Here is a 24289-nt window from a genome sequence, read left to right as displayed (position 1 = left end):
GTTTAAACAAATTTCTGAAGTAATGCAAAAAACAAAAAGGAAAAAACTCAACTAGTAATTATAAATGACGCCCGGAGATCTTCTCCTACAATAATCTAGTGGAAAAGAACAATTATCACATGACAAAGACAATGTTTTGGGTCATTGGTATTGGCTTTTGACTGAATTCACTGTTTGGAATTCTTTATAGTCTAATCGGCTCACTTGATTTTTCCTATATAGCCTATAATATGTGGAGCCCTCTACAAAGAAGGCCTTTTCAGATGAGTGCTGCTGTTGTTAGGGCAAGAATAAACAGATAAGGTGACAACTATAATACAAAAGAGACATGTCTGGAATGGTTATTACTGTATTACAAAGCATGCCCAGAGCTTTTTCTAAGATTTCTTTTCAATTAAAAAATTTACTTATACCTTAAATAAACTCCCCTCCACCAGAAGTGGAACAATATATGTGTTTCCATTTCACCAGATATTTTTTTCTGAAATGTGGTGCCACCAACCTACAAATCCCGCTGGCTGAACATTGGATGTAGAATTATTATTGTATTTATGTAGCCCTATATGTTATTTGTACATAATACTGTACAAAACACATAGGCTGGGTCTTTGCTGCAAAGAGCTTACAAGCTAATTTAAACAAACACAGTACATAGGAATAAAGCTCTAATTAGAGGTGGGCCTGGAATGAAAAACTTCTATCTGGGTCTGTATTTCAAAGATCTCAAATTTGTCCTGCATCTGTGGTTTTGAGTCAGACTCTTCATTTGTTCAGATACAAGACACAGTGTTGCAATTCTTTTAGAGTAAATCAATGTAGGAAAATTCTGGGAAAATAAACAAAAAAACAAACAAACAACAATTACAAGACATCAGTTTTAAGAGTGTAGTATGCCATGGGGGTGTAATCTAGAATATGGGACATGGAAGGCTGTTCTAAGCCATAAGGAGTAGGTAGATGAGAAAACAGAGAAGCCATTTTATAGGTGGGGAAACTGAGGCATGAAAAGGTTAAGTCATTCCTCCAAAGTCACATAGATAGTCAGTGACAGAGCTGCGAATAATACCCATAGCGCATGACCATCTGAACCTAATTTACAATCTAGCTCACGTGCACTCTACTAATGTGCACATTCTAGTAAAACTCCAAACAGGCAGCAACAGCGTTTCCTGTTTGGCAGCCATTGCAAAGGACCCTGGGGAAATTTCAAAAATGACCATAATTAATTAGCCCAGACAAATAGCACCTCAACTAAACCTTTCAGCCTGTAGCCATCACTGGCCAAAGTGGGATTAGATTGTTTGTTACCCAAGTAGCATTGCTATGTTTGCATCTAATTTTATTATGGCACCCAAATGCCAACACAAAGGATGCAGAATAAATATGTACATAAGAAAATAAAACCACGAGATAAATGGGATTGTGTTTGGCAGATCCTGTTGTTTTTTGCTGTCTCAATTGATTGATAGTCTAACCTAGACTCCAGTCTCCACAGGCTGTATTATGGTCAAACAGAACCATTCAGGTGTCTGGATCACACATGCTGCTTTTTGAAATGGTTTAATGACTAAAAAAAAATTGTTGAGAAAATGAAACCACTGTGTGCATTGGAATGTTATAGGGCATCTCTAGCCAATTCAAATTAGTTTTTATTGATTTCTCTTGTGTTAGATATTTGCTGTAAGTGGGTGAATCACAACAGCTTTGATTCACATAGGATTCAAGCAAAAACGAGGAGTCCTTGTGGCACCTTAGAGACTAACAAATTTATTTGGGCATGAGGTTTCGTGGGCTAAATAAATTTGTTAGTCTCTAAGGTGCCACAAGGACTCCTCATTGTTTTTGCTGATACAGACTAACATGGCTACCACTCTGAAACATAGGATTCAAGAACATTCAAAAGACACCTTGATGAAACACACTTGTATCGTGGTAACCTCAAACTGGCATTTGTAGATAAGTTCTAAAACCGGACTGTATCTATACAAATTGCTTATAGATCCCCCACTGGCAGAATAACAGGGCATTCCCTGTGCTGGAGGAAGGGCTAGTCTAATTGTTTGGGGGAATTCTGGCCAATAGCTTTCTTTCCTCTGTTTATGGGCGGGCCCAGCAAGTAAGTTGAACATGCCAGAAAAGTAGTGGATTCTTTGAAAACAACCAGAGAGAGAGAGAATGAGAATCTAGTGAAAAGCAAAGACTAAAAGGGACTTGTTTGCCAGAGCTTAAGCTCCAAAGGGAATCTATGAACTGCCTCTGACTTCAGAATTATCAACAAGATTCTGGGCAGAAGCAAGGGTGGGGACTAGTAATTGCTTTGAGTACCAACTGGCAGTTCCATGCTAGGAGACATCATCATTATCAAGAATCCAGGTTAATAAAGCAGGCAGCAATCAACATCCAGGGTTTAAAGAATCCAGGACAGGACAACTCAACTCAGACACTTTGCACCTGAAAGAAGGATCCAGCAGAAACCATTGAGAAAGGATTATTTCCAAGTGACTTTGGGTAACTTAATTCCATCTGAATTATAAAACTGGGGAAAAAGGAAAATTCTGTTTATTTTATCTGTGGTTTGTTAGAATATTTGCTGTGCAATATTAGTCCTGGTAGTCACAGAGAGGGGAAGAAACGTATCAAATTGGTTGCAAGCTAAGTATTTGTGTGGGCATTCACTGTTTACTAAATCTTGGCTATATTTGCAGCATCTATATGTCTGTAAGTGTATGTGCTCCAGTTAAGTTGAGATTTATGATGGTTGATATCAATGCTCTGAGCAGGGATATTCAACAAGAAAAAATGCTTTTTATCTCATGGAAATACCCAGGACAATATTGGGGTTCTCATCCTCTTGTGACTAGTGACCCTACCTTTAGTGACTCACAAGTGCTCCAGTCCTAAATAGCCTCCCAGAATCCCTTCTGCAATTTTACACAGAGCACTTCAAAGGGTGCAATGGGAATTGGTGCAAAGGTTTACTGGGGTGTCTTTGGCAAAAGCCTTCTCCTCTGCAGTTCCTTATTATTAGAGTCCAACCCTCCTCACCTAACTTCATCCAAACTCCCATTAACTCCAGTGGGAATGCTATACAAAATAAAGTTGTATGGTATTAACTGAGGAGCACACAACTGCCAGTAACTAAATAAATCCACTTTGCAGCAGATGTCTAACACAAGAGAGATCAATAAAAACAAAACTGAATTGGCTAGAGATGTCTCATAGCATTCCAATGCACATAGTGGTTTCATTTTCTCTGTCTACCCCGAATATGGGTTGTATGTATTAGATTCATAATTTCAAGACTAGAAGGGATCTGTCTGCTGGGTCATCTTCCACTCTACGGCGTCCCTCCTTCCCCTCAAGTAGAAGAGTTATATCTACCTCGCCTGAGGCTTTGGTGTGATATCTCAGACCTGGTGCCAGAATCTCAAAATGTTCAGTGCTGCAACTCTGGAGAAAACACTGACTATAGTAAAGGAGGAGGAAGAAGATGTAGCCTGCAAAGGCAGACGGCAAAAAGGACAGTTCTTGCCCTAGTCTAGTCTGGCATCACTTAAAGGAATATATTATTTTCCTGATTTAAAAAACCCCAAAAGTATTTCATTTATTTCTATTTATTTTTGGTCATTTGCCAAAGAGAAAATGTTGGGGTTGGGTGTTGAGTGGTAAATCTCAAGCTTTTCAATTTCCTCACTGTAGGCAAATACAGCAGGAATGTACTGCTACTGCAAGGCTAGCCTTACTTGGTAGGTCTTATGATTTAACTGGCATGGGACCAATTCATCTCCCTCCGCACTTCCAGGTTCCCTATACACCCTGTTTACATATACCATTCTCCCTCACCCAGCCACTTCCTGCCTGTCTGCTCAAGGTGTGTTCACACTGTCTCACACTTTGGACTCAGCAAACCTAATCTAAATTGGTCTGTTTGTTTGAGGTCTATGTGCCTCTCTCTATAGTATCAGGTTGGCTCTAATAATCATCTTAAATGGGCTGCTGGGAAATCAGGAGATAATGCTAAAGAATCAAAGGGGTAGCCGTGTTAGTCTGTATCCCCCAAATGAGGAGTCCGGTGGCACCTTAAAGACTAACAGATTTATTAGAACATAAGCTTTAGTGGGTAAAAGCCCACTTCTTCGGATGCAAGCACAACATTACAAGTGGATGAGGGCAGCAAGTGAACTGAGTATCTGCCATGCAGCCCTCAATGGATGATGGATGGGGAATCAGTGATTTAACCCACATGGGACCCATGCTATGCCTGGGTTGAGTATGTGTAACCCACACACCTTCTGGGTGTAGTGTTCTGTCGCATCTAGTGGCACCAAGAGAGTTAAATGAGTCTGCTCTACAGCATTAGTTAACAGCCAGTTGGCTTTTAGCTCATGCGGTAGAGGCAGCACTAAGCTCCAGAGGTCCCTGGTTCAATCCTGCCCGCCGACGACTGGGGTCTGTCGGCATTACATATACATATGTGACACAGAGCCCCTGGAAATACAGTGCACTATGCAGCTGCATAGATCACCGAGGCTTCCTTAAAGCCACCTTTACTCTAGCTATGGAGCAATAACGTCCTATGTTAAGCAGATCGGTCTGGTGCCCTGCAGGGCTAAACTGAGGTTGAGGGAAAAAAGCTGATGATGCATTATCTAATTGTGATATAAATGCATAGTGCCATGCTGAGTTGTTGTTTTTTTTTGGCTCCCTTCTTAACTGCAGGGCTCTTAAGCCTTCTTCACTAAGTGTTACATTAAATTGTCTCTCGTTTATACTGAGAAATCGTGCATTTGATGACCTCCATTGACCCCAACACCTTCTCTGCACCCTCTTGGCTTGTATTTTTTCTTGCATGCATTTAGGGTTGTTACCTAACCAGGTTTTCCCATGATTGTCCCTTTTTTGAGGTAGCTGTCCTGTGAAATCTGAATGGGTGCTCAATACACACTGCCTGCTGTCCAGTTTTTTGGCCTCAGCATCATCTCAAATGTCCTGTTTTTTGTACCTTGGAGGTGGCATCATTATGTGTATTAGATGGCATGGCCTCTGTGCCATGGGCCATAAACATTTATGGGACTGAAAAATAACAATTATTCCTCTGCTTTAGATCCCAGTATTCAACTGCTATTAATAAGGCTCTTTGGGAAGGCAACTGCCCTGATCCCTGCCCCCAGTGAGTACACTGGCCCCCAGGAGTTTTGCAGTGGATGGGTGAATAAACCAGCTGATGGGGTGATAAATGCCCTCCCAAAGGGATGGGAGGGTGGCAGAATGGGTGGGCTTTTGGCCACTGGCAACATAAATTCCTGCCACCCAATGCTCATTTAGACCAGACCCATACAAGGTGCCGGGTGATAGAACCTGCGGAGGCCATTTGAGTCCCAATACCTCCCCATTCCAGCCCCTTGGGACCCCACCCCACCACTTCATAGGGCCCTATGGGGCAGCAAAGACCCCCCTCTGCCTTGTAAAAAGCAACAGAGGGTCCTGGGGCACTTTTAAGACTAACAGGTGCCCCAGGACCCTCTGTTGCTTTTTACAGATTCAGACTAACACGGCTACCCCTCTGATACCCTCCGCCTTGTATATGTCTCCTCTTAACAGGCCTGGGGAGTCTGCTCACTCCTCCCCCTCCCCAGACAATGTCCTGGGGCCAATAGGATGATGTGTGCCCCTCCCTCCCCAGTAGGCTAGACCACCCCTGCCTTCCCCTCCCCTCCCCAACACACAATGGTTCCTTCCTATTCCTTCCCTGCAGGACACACCCACACCCGCCCGTTACGAGCGGATGGTGTCGCCCTCCCTCTTTGCCGGTTGAGTACGCTCCTTCTCTTCCGCCCCCTGCCCGACCCCTGGCCCTCTGATTGGCTGCGGCGGGTAGAGCCAGGCGACCAATCCGCGGCGGCCGCTCGTGGCCGTGTCGCTGGGCAGAACAAAACAAAAACAAACAGGGCAGCGACGGGGGCAGAGCGAGGCAGGCGGCGGCTGTGGGGAGCGGAGCCGCGGGGACGGGGCAGCCCCGGGGACCGCTGCCTACGGTAATGGGAACCCCGCCCTCCCGCTCGCGGCTCCGGGGGGGGACGACGCGGGGTCTTTTCCTATTGGGAAGCCCCCACGGATGGGGGCGGGGATTGCGGGGTCCTCGCCCCTCTCCAGCAGCCTCCTCAGGGGAAGTGCGGGATCCTTCCCCGGAAGTCTCTGAGGCGAGGGGCGTTCTGGGCTCCACGCCCCTCCTGGCTGGGTGGGCGTGTGGGGTCCTTCCCAGCTCTCCTCAGGCTTGTTCACACTCCCCCCCTTCGGCTCAGGGCGCCCCCCCCCGAGAGGGATAGTGGGGGTGGTGTGGGGTCCTTGCTCCCCCAGGAGGGAGGGGGTGGTGTGGGGTCTCCATGCCCGCTCCCTGCTCTGTCCCCCAGCAGGGGGGATAATGGGGGGGTGACCAGACAGCAAGTGTGAAAAATCGGGACAGGGGGTGGGGGGTAATAGGAGCCTATATAAGAAAAGGACCCCAAAATGGGGACTGTCCCTATAAAATTGGGACATCTGGTCATCCTAGGTGGGGGCTTCCCCTCTGCTACCCTGTTTATTTCAGGGTCTTACCCCCCCCCTTCTGACTCCCCGTTAAAGACACCTCCTAAGAAGCAGTGCCCTTAATGGAGCCAGTGGTCTTCATCATAGAAGATCAGGGTTGGAAGGGACCTCAGGATGTCTAGTCCAACCCCCTGCTCAAAGCAGGACCAAGCCCAACTAAATCATCCCAGCCAGGGCTTTGTCCAAAAGATACAGTCGCTGGCATCTGTGGGGAAGGAGTGATCCCCAACCCCTCTGCTCCCCGGCCCAGTCTGGCTGGGTGAGGATGCGGTGACAGGCATGCTGCCCCCAAAGAGCACTAGGATTGAATTGGTTACTGGGGAGGAGGGAGCCTGGTTTCTCCCTTTACAGGAGAGCTGTTGGTTACCCTGCCACGCCAGGCTGTAAAGTCACTTTCTTTTCTTGTAAAGGCTGAGCTGGCTGCGGCACCTTTAAAAACAAAACAGACTAGCCACATCTGTCTGAAAACCACTTCCGTTGTTGTTTCTGATACTTTAAAGTGTGCGCTTTAAGACTTGGGTTGAAGGTGGATTGGTGTATGTTTAACTGTAACACTTGAGGTCTTTTTTGAATAAGTAATATTTTAGGCTATTTATACACCTAGTATTTATATAGAGCATTCTGTGCTATAAAAGTGTATGTATGTGTAAACCTTAGATGGAAATGGATCTTTTTACGGTACTACAGTGAGCACATGGCCACAAAAAAATTATGCTGTAACACTATGTTTTCAACCTTGAAATGTTCACATTTCAGGCTGGAGGTTTTCATGCTTGGTCTCTGCTCAAAGGGAGGAAAAAATGCTGTGAAGTTTAAGTAACATTTCTTTGGTTGTTTTAAATGTGACTTCAGCCATTTTGCTGCAGTTTAAAAACATGGTATGGCATTAATGATTGAAGTTGGGGAAGGGAGAAATACAGTTTTAGAAGTGATTGCCATATCAAGCATATTCAAAGAAGATTTTAAATCTAGAGATTTTTAGAGTTTTCTGAAGCCTTATTCCTTATCTAACATCACTGCAAATTCTTGGCCAGGGACACATTGGGGTTTGTTTGCTTATGTTAACTAGTTGGACGGCTTGGATGCTGGTGATCATGAGATGTGTACCTGGCTGATGAGTGCGGTTTAAATACCTACATAAATAGAAGTGTCTCATTGAAATATTCACAACTGAATGATCCAGAAAAGCTCCTTGTCTACTAGAGACCAAAGAAAATAGTGGACTTGAGAAAAAACCAAGACACCACCTCCCTCCAAAACAAAGTCTCCCAGGATCCTATGGTTTTTAGAGTCTTTACAGCACTCTACAATGTTCTGCAAATTAAAAAAAAAAAAGCTCAAACTTAAGACCCCCTGTTGTCTTGTCTAGCTGTAGAGATTGTTTTTTTTTTTCTCCCCCCCCCCCCCCCCATAGAGTCAAGCACAATGAATACTTGGTCCTTGATTGAAGTTCATTGGTGCTACCATAATATAAATAATAGTAAAAAACCGAACTAGACAATTGTGTCAGTTGCCTTTCCGTGGAGGTTTTACAAGCCCAGTCCTTAGGTCCACTAACATATTGGCTATCTGGCCTGAGGAAGGGGCACAGAGAGTAAGCCAGTTTGATTTCAGATACATAAATCAGGAATGACCCTGGAAGTGTGAAAATTTGTGCCATTTGGATCCAGGGTCCATGACTCTAGTACCTAAATCTTCTCTGGGTGCTGAGGCCTCATCTCTTCCATTGTTGGAGTGTTACTGTTGCTGAGGATGATTTGGGCTTTTAAGGAACTTATCTCTGTTGATATTGGAAGTTACCCATATAACAAGAAACAAGGTAACGAGTAGGTATCCGCTGATGTGTTGGTATTGGATACTCCTCTGTTCTGCCGGAACAAGCCAATGTAGGTAATTTCTCAGGACTCATAGTTAGCTCCAAGGAAGTCACTACCACAGTAAGAGGCTGTAGGGCTGTCTTCAGCAGTCTCCTAAGCCTCGAGCAAGTCTCCATTTTGAGAATGTTTTGGGGCTGCCTCAAATATAAATTAATATGTTGGAATTTTAGGGTTCACTCTGCAGGGCTAAGGTGGCATAGTCTCAGGAGTATGAATACGCAGAAGTAACCCTCTTGAACCACATAGTAGTTTTAAGTAATAGGTCATTAACTTAGTACTTACATAATGTTGCTATGCATTACTTTGTTCATATTAACAACTCTGCACTACGGATCTTGTCTCTAAAGGCTCCATGAACCTATGGCGTGTCAGTGAGTGTTAACAATTTAATGTTCAACCTGTTTTGTTTTCTTAAGTGTGTTTACAGTAATTAAAGTGACACTGGAAAAATAGAGCCAACAGCAAGAGGCTATCTTTGTTTTAATAGTCATATCTGCTTAGTCTACTGGTCAAAACCAAGTATTATTGCTATGGAACAGAGAGCTGTGGAAATGGGACCTGGATTTTATTTCACATCTATAATATTACTTATTTTTATCCCAGAATATTTTTTGTTATTGGGGATTACACAAAGGAGGGGAAAAAACAAGCTTTAAGTATCTGAGTTTGAATGCCAATAATACTAAAAATATGTAACTTTTTGTTAAACATGTTAACAGTCAATGAAGGTACACATTCTTCCTCAATTACGGTGGCTTACCCAGATGTATGATCCATGTGGTACCCCTCTCTCCCTTCTGTCACCCCCCCAAAAAATCAATTTTGTGGCTATAAACTTACTAAAAAAGAAAGTAAGTATCTGCTTGCATGGTAGAAGGAAGTGGTAATACAAGTAAGTATTTTTATCATTGATCAGTGGGGGCTGGTAACATTTCAAAGCATGATAGTACAACTTGCATGTAAAAGTGCAAATACAGAGTCAGCTAAGGGGGGGTATTTCAATTAAGTAATTGGACTAAGATATGAAAGATGTGGATTGAATTTCCAGCTCTGCCACAGATTTCCTTGGCAAGTAATTTAATCTCCCTCTGCCTCAATTCCCCATCTATAAAATAGAGAAAATAATGCTTACTTTTACCATGTGTTTGTCTTCAGGGCAGGCTCTGGCTTTTTTGCCACCCTAGGCAAAAAAGCCACCCGCCGCGCGCCCCTCTCCCCCCCCAGCGCGGCAGGGGAGGGTGCCGAGCCCGGCCGCGGGCCTGCAATCCCCGACCGGCCAGAGCGCCGGGAGCAGGGCGGAGAGCTCGGCCGGGGCTCTCTGCTCTCCCCGGCGGCCAGAGCGCTGGGAGCAGGGCGGAGAGCCCGCTGCGGCTCCGCTCTCCCTGGCGGCCGGAGTGCCGTGGGGAGGGCGGAGAGCCCAGTCGCAGCCCGTCTCTCGGGCCGGAGCGCCCCACCGCGCCGCCCCCCTCCAGGCGCCGCCCCAAGCACATGCTTGGTGGGCTGGTGCCTGGAGCCGGCCCTGTTTGTCTTGTATATTCAGCTGAGGCAGTGTGGTCTAGTTCAGTGGTTCTCGACCTTTTTTCATTTGCAGGCCCCTAAAAAAATTCAAATGGAGGTGCAGACCTTTTTGGAAATCTTAGGCATAGTCTGCGGCCCCCCAGGGTTACGCAGAGAACAGGTTGAGATCCACTGGTATAGTTGGTAGAACTCTGGACTGGGATTCAGGGGAGATGGGTTCTGCCAGTGGCCTGCTGGGTGACTTTGGTCAAGTCACTTCATCTCTGTGCCTCTGTCACTTCCTTTGTAAAATGAAGGTAATGATACTGATCTCCTTTGCAAAGCCCTTTGAGATTTGCTTTAAAAAAATTAACACCAAGTTTGAGTGTATATATCTACAGTATATATATACTTATGCTCTGGATTTGCTGTGAGGCACAAAAGCTCTGATCTTCTTATGAATATGTGTGTGTAACTTTGAAAACTTTTTAATACATGACAAATTATTTTTCACTATATGAAGCTTTAGAAAATTAGTTTGAGCAAAGTAGGAGCACATCATCGTGTGTCTAGACTGGCCTGTATTTATGACACGATGCTACCAATATGCGCTTTGTACAGATTTTCAGATCTTATACTGTAGTAGATGAATAATAATGGTTTTTAGTTAGAAAATGTGAAGTAGTCCTAAGACTGATGTTGAATACTAGCATTACCAAGTTTAAGCAAGCCCATTTAACCATACTGATTTAAAAAAACAACCTGCTATAGAGGGGTAGTGAAGGTAGCTATTAAAAATAAAAATATATAACAAATGGAAGAAAGGTGGAAGTTGATAGTAATTGGATTGGAATTGTAGAAAATTCGTAAGAGATGCAAAGGGACACAAGGAAAAATCTATGGCGAGCAGTGTTATGCACAATAATTATATATTTAGATTTTATTAGGAACAAAAAGAATCCTGACAATTGTATTGGTCCATTACTAGGTGGAAATGCTATAATTAGCAATAATAATGCAGAAAAGGTAGAAGTGTTCAGTAAATATGAATTCTGTATTTGGGGAGAAAACAGATGATGCAGTCTCATCATATGTTGATGATAACTCTTTTTACTATGCTAGTTTCTCTGGATAATATTAAGCAGAAGCTACTAAAGTTACACATTTTAAAATCAGCAGGTCCAAATAATTTGCATCCCAGAGTTTTAAGAGCTGTCTGAGGAGCTCACTGGACCATTTAATGTAGATTTTCAATATGTCTTGGAACACGGGAGTTCCAGAAGACTGTAAGAAAGCTAATGTTGTGCTAGTTTTTAAAAATGGTAAACAGGATGACCCTGGCAATTTATCAGTCTGTCAGCCTGATATCAATCTTGGGCAAGATACAGAGCAGTTTATATCAATTAATCAAGAATTGAAGGAGGGTAATGGAAACCAACATGGGTTTATGGAAGATAGTTTGACAGGATTTAACTGGATCCCATCTTTTTAATGAGATTACTAGTTTGGTTGATTAAAGATAATAGTGTTGACATATTTAGATTTCTATAAGGTGACATTTTGATTAAAAAACTAGAATGATATAAAATTAACATGGCACACCTTAACTGGATTAAGAAATGGCTGATAGGTCTCAATGTAATTGCAAATGGGGGATCATCATCGAGCAGGTGGGTTTCCAGTGGGGCCCTGCAGGGATCATTTTTTTTGGCCCTACGATATTTAACGTGTCAGTGACCTGGAAGAAAACAAAGTCATCACAGATAAAGTTTGCAGCTGACTGCAAAATTTGGGGAGAATTAAATTATGAAGAAGACAGGTCACTGATTCTGAGTGATCTGGATTTCTTGCTAAACTTGGTGCAAGCAAACAATATGCAATTTTAATACATAACATATACATCTTGGAACAAAGAATATAGGCCATACTTACAGGATGGTGGACTCTATCCTGGGAAGCAGTGATTTTAAAAAAAGATGTGGTGGATAATTAGCTGAAAGTAAGCTCCCAATGTGACTCTGTGGCAAAAAGAGCTAATGTGATCCTGGGATGCATAAACAGGGGACTTGAGAGGTTATTTTACCTCTATACTTGACACTGATGCGACTGTTACTAGCCAGGGATGGTGCCCACAATTAAGAGGGATGTTGATAAACTGGAGAGACTGCAGAGAAAAACCAAAAGAACGAATAAAGGATTAGAAAACATGCCTTATAGTGATAGATGGAAGGAGCTCAATCTGTTTAATTTAATGAAGAGGAAATTAATGGGTGACTTGATTAGTCTGTAAGTACCTGTGGGGAACAAATATTTGATAATGCATTCTTCAGTCTAACTGAAAAAGGTATAACACAATCCAAAGGTTGGAAATTTATATTAAGAAATTCAGGCCAGGACTATACTACAGACCTATATCAGTATAACGGTGTTGCTCACGGGTGTGAAAAATCCATACGCTGAGCAATGTAATTATATCAACCTAATCCCTCATGTAGACAGAGCTATGTCGATGGGAGGGCTTCTCCTGTCAACATAGCTATAGCCTCTCGGGGAGGTGGATTAACTATGCTGACTTCGATTCTGTAGTGCTGTAAGTGAAGACAAGTCCTCAGACTGGAAATAAGATGTAAATATTCAATAGTGAGGGTAATTAACCACTGGAGTAGTTTACCAAGGGTCCTGGTGAATTCTCCATCACTGGTAATTTTTAAATGAAGACTGCAGGTTTTACTAAAACATACTGTTCTAGGAATGTTTTGGAGAAGTTCTATTGCCTGTGTTTTACAGGAAGTCAGATTAGATGGTCACAATGGTCCCTTCTGGCCCTTGGAGCCTAAGAATTAAAGTTAATATTTAGTCTGGAGGTGTAAATGTTATCCATCTCTAGATGGACAGCAGGGCCGTCCCTACCCATACACAAAGTACGCAGCTGCGTAGGGCACCAGGAAATCTGCGTGCTGCTCCAGCCCCCGCCCCGCCTCTTCCCACCCTGCTCCAGCCCAGCCCCCACTCCACCCCTTCCCAAAGCCCACACCCCGCCTCTTCCCATCCTGCTCCTCCCCAGCCCCGCCCCCACTCCACCCCTTCCCCAAAGCCCACGGTCTGCCTCTTCCCGCCCCTGCTCTGCCCCAGTGCCGCTGGTGAGTGTTGGAGGGGCGGTATCTCCCTGCCCCCCAAGCCAGCCCTGCTCCCCCTCCCCCACAGGGGGGCTGCGTAGGCCCTAGAATAGTTACGGGCAGCCCTGACTGACAGTGCAGTCTCCTGATTAGTGTGACTGTGTGAGCTGTAAAGCTGAGGTGTGCTGGCATCCATGTCATGTTTATAGTCTAAGATGGGGTTCTGAACCTGAGGGTCATGACCCCCCAAGGAATATTACAGACAGATGTCCTTTCAAATTTTTGAAATGGAAGGTGGTCTCAAATAGGTTTGTGGGAGGTCCTGTATGGGGGGAAAAAATCCTCCTCACTGGTGGTAGTTATAATAAATGTTAAAATTACTTTTCCTAGTTCTAGTGTTCTATGCAGTCTCTTTATTACTATATAATTGTATTTCCTTTTGTTTTAAAGGAGAAACACATTTGTAATGGAACATTCTACTAGGAAGAAGAAAATTAACCTCCTAAGATAGGAAGGGGAATCAAGATCGTCTGACTGAGTGAGCAGTACAAGAGAAGACTCTTAGCATAATAAGAGTGCTTCAGAACTGAATGATTGAGGTAATGCTGAAAGAAAGACATTTAAATGAGGTATTGGATGGCATGGGGGAGAGGACATTGCCTTACTCAAGGTTAATTGTTTGAAATTGGGGTGTGACCTGAGAAAATTGGATTATACACAGAAATCACTATAAAAAGACAAGTGTTGTACCTTCAACCACTGGTTATTCATCACTGTAGTGAATAAGTCTGTACTAGGCAAGTGAACTAGAGGAGAAAAATGGGGAGGGTTGATGTCACCTAATGTCACAAACTGGCCACTCAACAATAAAGTGTTTGTAGGACTGCAACAGGTGGAAAGAGAAGAGGAGAAAAGCCATTGAAATCTCATGGGAGAACTACACCTACCAATAACATTCACAAGACTACAAAGTGATTCATGAAAACTTTGAAGGTAATAGTGTTTGATAAATGATGTAGCCAATATGTCTTTGTGTACTGCCCACCTGATTCACTTGCATATTGTAGTCTTACTGGCTGAAATCTTTTTTTTAAGATAAGGGGAGATGCCATCTCTTTCAAAATCTCATTATTTAGCTGTTTATAGAGATGAATGGGAAGGGAGGAGAGGAAAATAACAGTAATCTCTCTAGAAAGAGAGAACTTGTTCACCTTGACCCCTAGCTAGCAGAATACACAGAAAAAGGAGAGAGCAGAGTATTCATGAGAGAATACAGAGGTGAGAGCTTCTCAGGTGTGTGTACTTCTGTAGAATAAATGTATATGGCCTATAGATCTGTGTTTGAGTGTAGGGGAGCCAGTGAATTAGGATGCATGGTAAGGGCTTGTCCAGACTAGAAGGTACTAATGCTTTAACTATAGTGGTATAGTTGAATTAGTACAACTCTCCTAGTGTGGATGCATGTATGGTGTCATAAAGATGCTTTAAACCCCCATAGATAGTCCTATATGGGAAGGGGAATAACTATACTGGTATGAGTCATCTTTACATCGGTGTAATTGTGCCTGCACTAGGGTTTTTACCAGTATAACAACTACATAGGTCAATTAGGGGTGCGGTGTTTGGTTTAAAAAAAAAAAAAAAGTATACTAGTAAAACTTGAAGTGTAGATTTGACCTTCTTCTTGGTGTTACAGTTGTACACTGTTACCAGTGCTGTTTTATAAATGGTGCTCTCTGTTACATTTTCACCATCCCATGAATATTTTCACTAGCACCAGTAAGTTAATGCTAATTTAAAAAAAAAATACCAGTCTTAATACTTGAATTTGGGTGAAAATGAATGTTGACTAGGTAAAAGACTCCTAATATTCTAATTCAGTCAGACTTTAGTCCACTGAAAAATCAAATGTATTTCTGTATTCAATGTAATTGCATTTACTGCCTTTTTCTTTTCTTTTCTTTTCTTTTCTTTTCTTTTCTTTTCTTTTCTTTTCTTTTCTTTTTAGGCCTGAAAGGAAAGATTTCCGTTTACAGTCAGTTCAGTTGAAGTGCAATTAAACAACTATGGAAGTAGAAAATGAGCCGATATACAATGTTAACCCAACAGGTATGTAACGTCTTTAGTTTTTGTATTTAAACTATTGTTTAATTGACACTGGAATTTCTTTTATTTGTAAATTGTATTGTGGTGGCTTTTTCATAGATTCTAGGACTGGAAGGGACCTCGAGAGGTCATCGAGTCCAGTCCCTTGCCCTCATGGCAGGACCAAATACTGTCTAGACCATCCCTGATAGACATTTATCTAACCTACTCTTAAATATCTCCAGAGATGGAGATTCCACAACTTCCCTAAGCAGTTTATTCCAGTGTTTAACCACCCTGACAGGAACTTTTTCCTAATGTCCAACCTAAACCTCCCTTGCTGCAGTTTAAGCCCATTGCTTCTTGTTCTATCCTTAGCGGCTAAGGTGAACAAGTTTTCTCCCTCCTCCTTATGACACCCTTTTAGATACCTGAAAACTGCTATCATGTCCCCTCTCAGTCTTCTCTTTTCCAAACTAATCAAACCCAATTCTTTCAGCCCTCCTTCATAGGTCATGTTCTCAAGACCTTTAATCATTCTTGTTGCTTTTCTCTGGACCTTCTCTAATTTCTCCACATCTTTCTTGAAATGCGGTGCCCAGAACTGGCCACAATACTCCAGTTGAGGCCTAACCAGCGCAGAGTAGAGCGGAAGAATGACTTCTCGTGTCTTGCTCACAACACACCTGTTAATACATCACAGAATCACGTTTGCTTTTTTTGCAACAGCATCACACTGTTGACTCATATTTAGCTTGTGGTCCACTATAACCCCTAGATCCCTTTCTGCCGTACTCCTTCCTAGACAGTCTCTTCCCATTCTGTATGTGTGAAACTGATTGTTCCTTCCTAAGTGGAGCACTTTGCATTTGTCTTTGTTAAACTTCAACCTGTTTACCTCAGACCATTTCTCCAATTTGTCCAGATCATTTTGAATTATGACCCTGTCCTCCAAAGCAGTTGCAATCCCTCCCAGTTTGGTATCCTCTGCAAACTTAATAAGCGTACTTTCTGTGCCAATATCAAAGTCGTTAATGAAGATATTGAACAGAGCTGGTCCCAAAACAGACCCCTGCAGAACCCCGCTTGTTATGCCTTTCCAGCAGGATTGGGAGCAATTCATAACAACTCTCTTGAGTACGGTTATCCAGCCCCGTGTTTTGTGCCTCTTCACCTGACCTCTGCCGCCTCCCTCTCTGTGGCTAACTGCTCCGGCTTGTGAGCCGGCTTCCCTCTCTTGTGGTGCCACAGCAGCTCCTGGTGGGTGAAATGTGTAATTGCAGTGATTCTCTGGCAAAATGTATTTTCTGCAGGGGTGGGAGGGAATCTGCAGGGGACATGAATTCTGCATGTGTGCAGCGGTGCAGAATTCCTCCAGGAGTATCATATGGAAGCAATTCCTTACCCATACTTGTTTTTATTGCCATTTTCTGTACCTTTTCCATTTCTAATATATCTTTATTTGAGACAGGGCTACCAGAACTATTCGCAGTATTCAAGGTGTGGGCGTATCATGGATTTATATTGTGACAACAATATTTTTTTGTCTTATTATCTATCCCTTCCCTAATAGTTCCTAACATTCTGTTAGCTTGATTGCCACTGAGCAGATGTTTTTGGAGAATTATACGCGATCACTCCAAGATCTTTGAGTGGTAACAGCAGATTTAGACCCCATCACTTTGTATGTATAGTTGGGAGTATGTTTTCCAATGTGCAGCACTTTGCATTTATCAACATTGAATTTCATCTGCCATTTTGTTGCCTGGTTACCTAGTTTTGTGAGATTCCTTGGTAACTCTTAGCTAAGTCCAAAGTTGACTGCGATCTTGAGTAACTTTGTACCGTCTGCAAACTTTTCCACCTAACTGTTCTCCCTGTTTTCCTCATAACTTATGAATACACTGAATAGCACTGATCCCAGTACAAATCCTCAGGAGACCTCACTATTTACCCCTTTCCACTGTGAAAAATGACCATTTATTCCTACCCTTTGTTTCCTATCTTTTAAACAGTTACTGATCCACAAGAGGACCTTCCCCTCTTATCCCATGACTGTTTACTTTGCTTAAGAGCCATTGGTGAGGGACCTTGTCAAAGGCTTTCTGAAAGTCCAAGTACACTATATCCACTGGATCATCCTTGTCCTCCACATGCTTGTTGACCCTCTCAAAGAATTCTAATAGACTGGAGAGGCATGATTTCCTTTTACAAAAGCCTCTGTATTGCTAAACTCATCTTGATCATAAATTTAATAGAAGATGAACTGGTTGTACTTGCTCAGTAAGTACTATGAGTCTCAGGCTCTCCTTTATACTAGAAAACTGGAGTGACAACTAAATTAATGACATTAAACCCAATGTAGGTGCACTTTAAGCACGTTCATTTTTGCTTAAATTGCTTTAGATTATTAGTTTTAAAATAAATTTATAGAAGCCAAGGTTAAAGGTTTCAAGTGTTTCTACATTAGTGGTTGTATCAGTTTAACTAGATCAATTTCGCTAAACTGGTTCACTTCTTTATTATGGGTAAAGGCTTACTGATCTAGAATACTTTTCATTGCAGTGAAACTATTCAAAAACATCTTTTTTTTTTATTTGTACTTAAACTATTTATTTAAATTTTAAACACTTTTTAGAGATATAAACTTCTAGTTACTCTTCTCAAACTGCACTTAATGCATTTACCCTGCTCTGTAGTGGAGGGCAAAACGATAGAACTTAAAACATGCTGGTAATTGTGTATAGGCCAGTGCCAAAACTAATGCTTAATTGTTTAACATAGTCTTAGTCTAATGAGGTGACTAATTCTCACTGCGGTCTAGTTGCTTACAGAATTATAAAGGTAAGCTGTTTGTGCACAAACGGGGAAAAGTATGTTCTCAATAGCCTTTGTTCAAATTTATTTTATTTTTAAATGGTCACTTTAGCGTTGATAGTAAGTATGTAATGTTTCAGCATTGCAACAATGTGCTGGCCCTTCGAGGTTTAGAAGTACTTCTGGGAAGATTTCCATATTACTGATCTAGAGACCGAGACCAGAATTGACCTTAACGTCACTCTTGTCACGCTGCCTGGTATACAGCTAAGAGTGCCAATCTCAGGTCATATTGCCAAAATACAGGGCATGTACTCCAGGCACGTGGTATATTCTATCACCAAGCCAATAACAAATATGTGCTTTCAAAATACTATACTAGTTATTATGAAGCCAGAGACAGACCCCTTCAGGCACTCTAGCCCCTCATGCACCATCCAGACAACCAGACTTCTGTGTTAAATGACCATTAGAACCAGAAATCACATATATTAGGTTCTTCCAACTCCAAGGAGCCAGACATCCCCACCCCTACCCCCCCGGGCAGATACTTTGAAGTTGGAATTGCTTCATTACGGCATTTTGTTCTCAATTACCTTCCATAAAACTGCTTCGTTTTGAAAAAAGAACAGGAGTACTTGTGGCACCTCAGAGACTAACAAATTTATTAGAGCATATATGCATCCGAAGAAGTGGGCTGTAGTCCACGAAAGCTTATGCTCTAATAAATTTGTTAGTCTCTAAGGTGCCACAAGTACTCCTGTTCTTCTTTTTGCGGATACAGACTAACACGGCTGCTACTCTGAAACCTGTCATTAGTTTTGAAAATATTTCAGTTCTGAGAAACGTAGCCAAATGGAAATTGCCAGGTAGTATTTACCATAATGAAGTAATGTCACTTCAAAAAAATTGTACATGAATTTAGTGCATGTGGAAGTGCTAGATTGATAGCTGGGAAGTTTAAAATTTTCTGTTCATCCATAGAACAGGTTAAGTATAAGCAGACATGTTTTCAAGTGTCTGTTCTAAAAATAGAAAAAATGCTAAGGGCCCCACTCTGCAAACCTTCAGCATGTACACATAGATGGAATTCTATTTTAAAAACTAAAGTCTGAGCCTACAAGCCTTATTATTGGGTGTAGCTCTTACTTAAGAGTGTAGTCCCATTTACTGCAATGAGACTATATGTAGGTGTAAGCATTGCGTCCGGGAGTGTTTGCAGAACCAGCCCAATAAGGTATAGTGAAACACTTCCTATTTTATGCCGTTGCATCTTGGTAAAGATTCCAATTTTTAAAAAAAGTTGTGTTACTGCTTATCAACCGGAAAGTCAGTTCTTCATTGGTGGTATGCTGAGAAATTTCCAAGTGTGTGCTCTTGCAGTTTATTATCTCTTATTTCTATTGCAGCCAGTGGTACTCTATGAATTTTACTTACGGAAAATGGATATGTTTTACTGAGTTCGAGAGACATTATAAACCCAAGTAGCTCCATGCTTGTTTACAGAACCTCTTTACTTGGTTTATCTATTTGTAAAATGTTCATTCAGTTGCTCTTCACCTACCCACATACATGTTCTTTGGCATGTAGCTTAGGAGAGCTTTATTTCCCATTATGCCACTGCACCGGCAATGGAAAAGCAACAACTTTGCCTTAAATAAAAGTAACTGGAATGTGGTCAGGTACTTTGGTTCAGCAACCTTACATCTAATATTTCTTTTATATTACAGGTTTCCATTTTAAACATGTAATTTTTAAAAATCATGATGAATATTTTGTATAACTTTTACGATAACTGCTTAAAGCAGTAACTAGATTTTTCTTTGTGTCTTTTCTCTTTTGAGAACTTGATCATCTAAGTGACACTCCATTTTCTGGTGAGGAAGAAAATGCTGGAAGTGAGGAAATAAAGACTGAAATCAATGGAAATTGGATAGCTGCATCTTCCATTAATGAAGCTAAAATTAATGCTAGAGCAAAGAGGCGGTTAAGGAAAAATTCTTCTCGTGATTCTGGGAGAGGAGACTCTGTTAGTGATAATGGAGAGGCACTGAAAAGTGGAGTTACTGCACCAACTAGTCCAAAGGGAAAATTTCTGGACAGACGATCCCGGTCTGGAAAAGGAAGGGGACTACCAAAGAAAGGTTGGTGTAGCCTACTAAGAAGGGTCTCTGCTTATGGGCTTTTGTCTAAAGGCATGTTTTTCCATTTGGATTATCTTCTCCCTAAACAACCTTTTCCGTCTATCCTGCCATTCAGTAGTTCTTTTTATAATGGTTGGATGGGGATGGCCACAGCAGATAGCGATCTTCAATAATGGATTATGGTGTACACACATGCGTTATTCATTATACCAAGCACAATCAACTTATTTCTTTAGGATACTACATTGTTGATATATCATAATGTACAGTACAATCTACAGATCTTGAGGTTTATGATGGAATTTATATCTGGGATACTCCCTTTAATAACTTAGAGCACAATTATTTCAACCTTCAGCACTCTTCATGCTGCCTCACGTTGCTCACAGTTTCCTGACTCAAGTGGTGCAAAGCCCAAATGGCTGGGAGTTGAAAGATATTATGTAAATACTTCTGCATATCCCAGAAAATCTGAGGCTTACACACACATGTCCGAATGAGGCATGATAGTATGGAGATATTTTGAGATCAACCTAGCATTTACCATAAGCTGGCTATCCTTTTTTTTTTTTTTTTTTTTTTTTTTTTTCACTTTTGCATGTTTTGCTAGGTGGTGCAGGTGGCAAAGGTGTTTGGGGTACCCCAGGGCAAGTGTATGACGTGGAGGAAGTGGATATTAAAGATCCCAACTATGACGATGACCAGGTGAGCAAATGTTTTGTTTTATACAGTGACTTTCAAGAAAAAATGTTTTTCTCAGTCCTTTAAATTGTAATTAAAATGTATATTTTGGTAGTTTTTTCTTTAATCTTTTTATAAAAATGCCTACATTCTTGTATTGGTTTTACTACAAAACTAGTGTTCACAAATCATCAGGGTCTCTTACAACAGTAATATTTTGAAGTGTTAAGTTGGTATCAACAGAAGTGAAAACAAATTCCATTTTCAGTATTTAGATACTGCTAGTGTTGGTACTGATTTTTAAGGTGCCTATTGCATATGGATAAAAAGAATAGTAGATAAATCAGGTTCTTGACATATACTTTATAGTAAAGACACAGAGGTACAACTGCTAAGTATGTGTGGTAGCTTTTTTTCTCTTCTTTGTTTTAAATTATTAGACATGAACACTAAATGCTGCAGGTCTCTGAAGGAGTTCAAAGCCAGTACACCTTTCAGTTTTTAACTCTTTCTGCAGTTGCTCATTGTACAGACTCTGTGCAGTTGGTAGGGGGAAAAACTGGTCATATGGTCCTATCTTCAGTATTTGGGTATGAACCAAGATAAAATCAATTTCAAAGTGGAACACTCTGGCTTTTTAATACAGCGGTGCACATCAAATCTAGGAAATCGGCTTGATGCACTGCTTTGAAGGTAAAATATAGATCTAATGGCTGAAGTCAAAGGATTCTTTAACAGATGTTGACACCACTGCCCACTCTGTGTGTCAAAGCTTAAGGGGGCATATCTTGACAGCTGAAAAGAAATGCATAAAGTAGTCACTGTTGTATCTTGGCTCTCTCAAATAGCGCATAGTAGCTTGTTGAGGGTTGAGAATAGATAATCTGCGTCTAAGGCTACAGACAATATTTAAAGAGCCTAGAACAGAGGTCCCCAAACTCTGAGGTGCAGAGGAATGTTCGAGGGGGCATGGCGGGGCTCGGGCCAGCCCCCACAGTGGACGGGAGCACCACCTAGCCCCGCTCTGCTTCAGCCCCAACCTCAGCCTCCAACTGTGGCTCTGTTCCCGGCCCCAGCCCTGCTCCCAGCTGTGGCCCCAGTCTTGCTCCCTTACTCCTGTCTGTGCCCACCCACAGGGGCCGGGAGTGGGGCCACAGTTCCTGGGGGGTGGGTGTAGACAGGGGGCATGACCGTGAAAAGTTTGGGGATCACTGGCCTAGGATAAGTGTGTAAATGTCCACTCTCAAGTGTGGCTTTCCCTTCCAGTGCTTACAGTTGAATGGGTCATAGGGAGTTGTAGACCCAGTTTAAAAAAAAAAAAAAATACTCCAAACATTTAAAAATCAAGCCAAACTGCTGAGTTGGACACTTTAAGTACTGGCTTACCAAAGCTGCTGCTCTTAGTTTATGAAAGACACCGCGGGATGCGTTTTTCAGACTGTGTTAAGTACTGGTTTCCTCTTTAGCTTCCCCATTAGGCAGCACCATGTTACACTTTTTGTCCAAGCTGTGATGGTTCTCTTGTACATGGAGGCTGCAGTACCCCTCTGAACTACAAATGAATATCATATGCAGTGTGCAGCACAGACTCTGTCATGGTGGTCCAGGACACTAATATATCTATTCCTCTCACGCCCCCACCCAGACATAACCTGTTACAGCACTGTCCTTCCATCCCATTCCTTCCACACTCTCACACCCCTACCTATCTACTTACGTACGTCTGAATATTAGCATGTCAGTCCAGGAGGAGTGGGGAACTGAGGGATATGGAGGAAGATTGGCTGTGCTGGGGTTCTGGTTCTTAAGCTTATATTGCCCTACAAGGTCAGGCTGCCCCATGGCCAATTGCTGCATGATCTCTTCCCCCTTTTGTGAGTGCTTCTAACTGACTTTACCAAACACCCTGAAAATTAAATGCCAAGTCCTTTTCCTCCTTAACACTTTTTACATGTTATTGGCGGTCTGGCCATGTAGCTGTTTTGAAAAACAGGCTGCTTCTTTATTGGGGAGGGGAGAGTATCTTGTGGGGAAAGATGGAAGGAGTCTGGTTAAGCTTTTGCCTTTCTGCAGAGCTGGATATGAGTTTTTCTCCTTCCCTTCCGTGTATGGTACACGAAAATTTTGTTTCTAACAGTATGGTGCCAGAAGAATCCTAGGTGCTTATGATGTTGGAAGTTATAATGTTACTTATCAGCTTTTATATTTTTGGGAAATGTTATCTTTGTTCTAGAACTGATGAGTTTCCACAAACTGATTATAAAGGCATGATGCAGTCATTGCTGATAGAAATCTAGGCTGCAAGTACCAAAGAGTTAATGATTTAAAAAGCATTTAAGCTGTGCAATAAAGAGAGCAAGAGAGATACTGCATCTGAACAGCAGCAGCATCTGATTTCTTTTGTTTTTTTAAACAGGAGAATTGTGTCTATGAAACTGTAGTTCCACCTTTGGATGAAAGAGCATTTGATAAAACTTTAACACCAATGTTACAGGAATACTTTGAACATGGAGATACTAATGAAGTTGCGGTATGTCTGACAACTTGTATTTTTAAAAATATCACTTGACAGGGGAAGTCACAGTCAGTTACAAACGAGATTATAGAGGTGCTGATATGGAAATGCACAGTTAAGGCACCCAAACAACCTTCCTTCTGCCCTTGTAGTGATTATTTGAAATTTTTTATTAAGTCCTTTAACTCTTTTTTTTATTAATTGTTAACATTTTTTATTAAAATGTTAATATATTTTCTTCAAATCTTATTTAGGAGATGCTGAGGGATTTAAATCTTGGTGAAATGAAATACAGTGTGCCAGTGTTGGCCGTATCATTGTCATTAGAGGGGAAGGCTAGTCACAGAGAAATGACATCTAAGCTCCTCTCTGACCTTTGTGGGACAGTAGTGAGCACAAGTGATGTGGAAAAATCATTTGATAGACTACTGAAAGAACTACCTGAATTGATGTTGGATTCTCCCAGAGCACCACAGGTATGCCTACAGCCCTTTGCACCAGATCTTTGACTTTAACCTCCATGGTTAATGTCGTTCAGTTAAACTGCTTCATGAAATAAGGTGTAATGTATTTTCGTGGCATTATCACTTGTATGCTGTAGCTCCCTTCTGTCTCACCACTCCCCTTCCTAACTCCCAGATCAGTGTTTTAATTTGAGAAGTTTCCCTTTTTTTTAATTTGTGTAGCAAAACTAACACTTATTCAAATAGTGTTCCTATAGGTGCCCCACTTCAGGTGTGCATGTGCTCCGTTTACCTCTGATCAGACTTTTTGTTTGTAGTAGTGCCCGTTTAGCCCTTGCAGGCTCTCCAAATATTCTTGTGCCCCATTCCAAGGATGCATAAAGCTGTGCAGGCAAACTGCCCTCCGTTCCTTCTCAGCTGCTTGATGGCCTGAGACGGAGCTTCTAGTGTGCACCCTTCAGCTTTGCTCTAGCTTGGCCTCGAGTCTTTAGTTCAGTTTTCGTTCTTT

The 24289-nt window shown here is 41.9% G+C and overlaps 1 protein-coding gene across 3 annotated transcripts in view; it reads left to right on the top strand.

Annotated features, from left to right (window-relative positions):
• The first annotated feature begins 2204 nt into the window (after nt 1-2204).
• PDCD4 (programmed cell death 4) overlaps nt 2205-24289 on the top strand; it is a 33266-nt gene continuing 11181 nt past the window's right edge. The window contains exons 1-8 of one of the 3 annotated variants that reach the window (XM_054034318.1): nt 2205-2508; nt 13526-13674; nt 13957-14068; nt 15084-15184; nt 19822-20121; nt 20732-20826; nt 23219-23332; nt 23572-23793. In XM_054034318.1, coding sequence (XP_053890293.1) covers nt 15142-15184; nt 19822-20121; nt 20732-20826; nt 23219-23332; nt 23572-23793 — 774 coding nt within the window. In that variant the 5' untranslated portion in view covers nt 2205-2508; nt 13526-13674; nt 13957-14068; nt 15084-15141. Of the gene's footprint in view, nt 2509-5932; nt 6036-13525; nt 13675-13956; nt 14069-15083; nt 15185-19821; nt 20122-20731; nt 20827-23218; nt 23333-23571; nt 23794-24289 lie in introns of those variants that run through there. The other 2 variants (XM_054034317.1, XM_054034319.1) reach the window with 2 other exon arrangements.

This window comes from Malaclemys terrapin, chromosome 7 (genome assembly GCF_027887155.1).
Source record: "Malaclemys terrapin pileata isolate rMalTer1 chromosome 7, rMalTer1.hap1, whole genome shotgun sequence".
Classification (NCBI taxonomy): Eukaryota; Metazoa; Chordata; order Testudines; family Emydidae; genus Malaclemys; species Malaclemys terrapin.
This window is presented reverse-complemented; position numbering and strand designations above follow the sequence as displayed.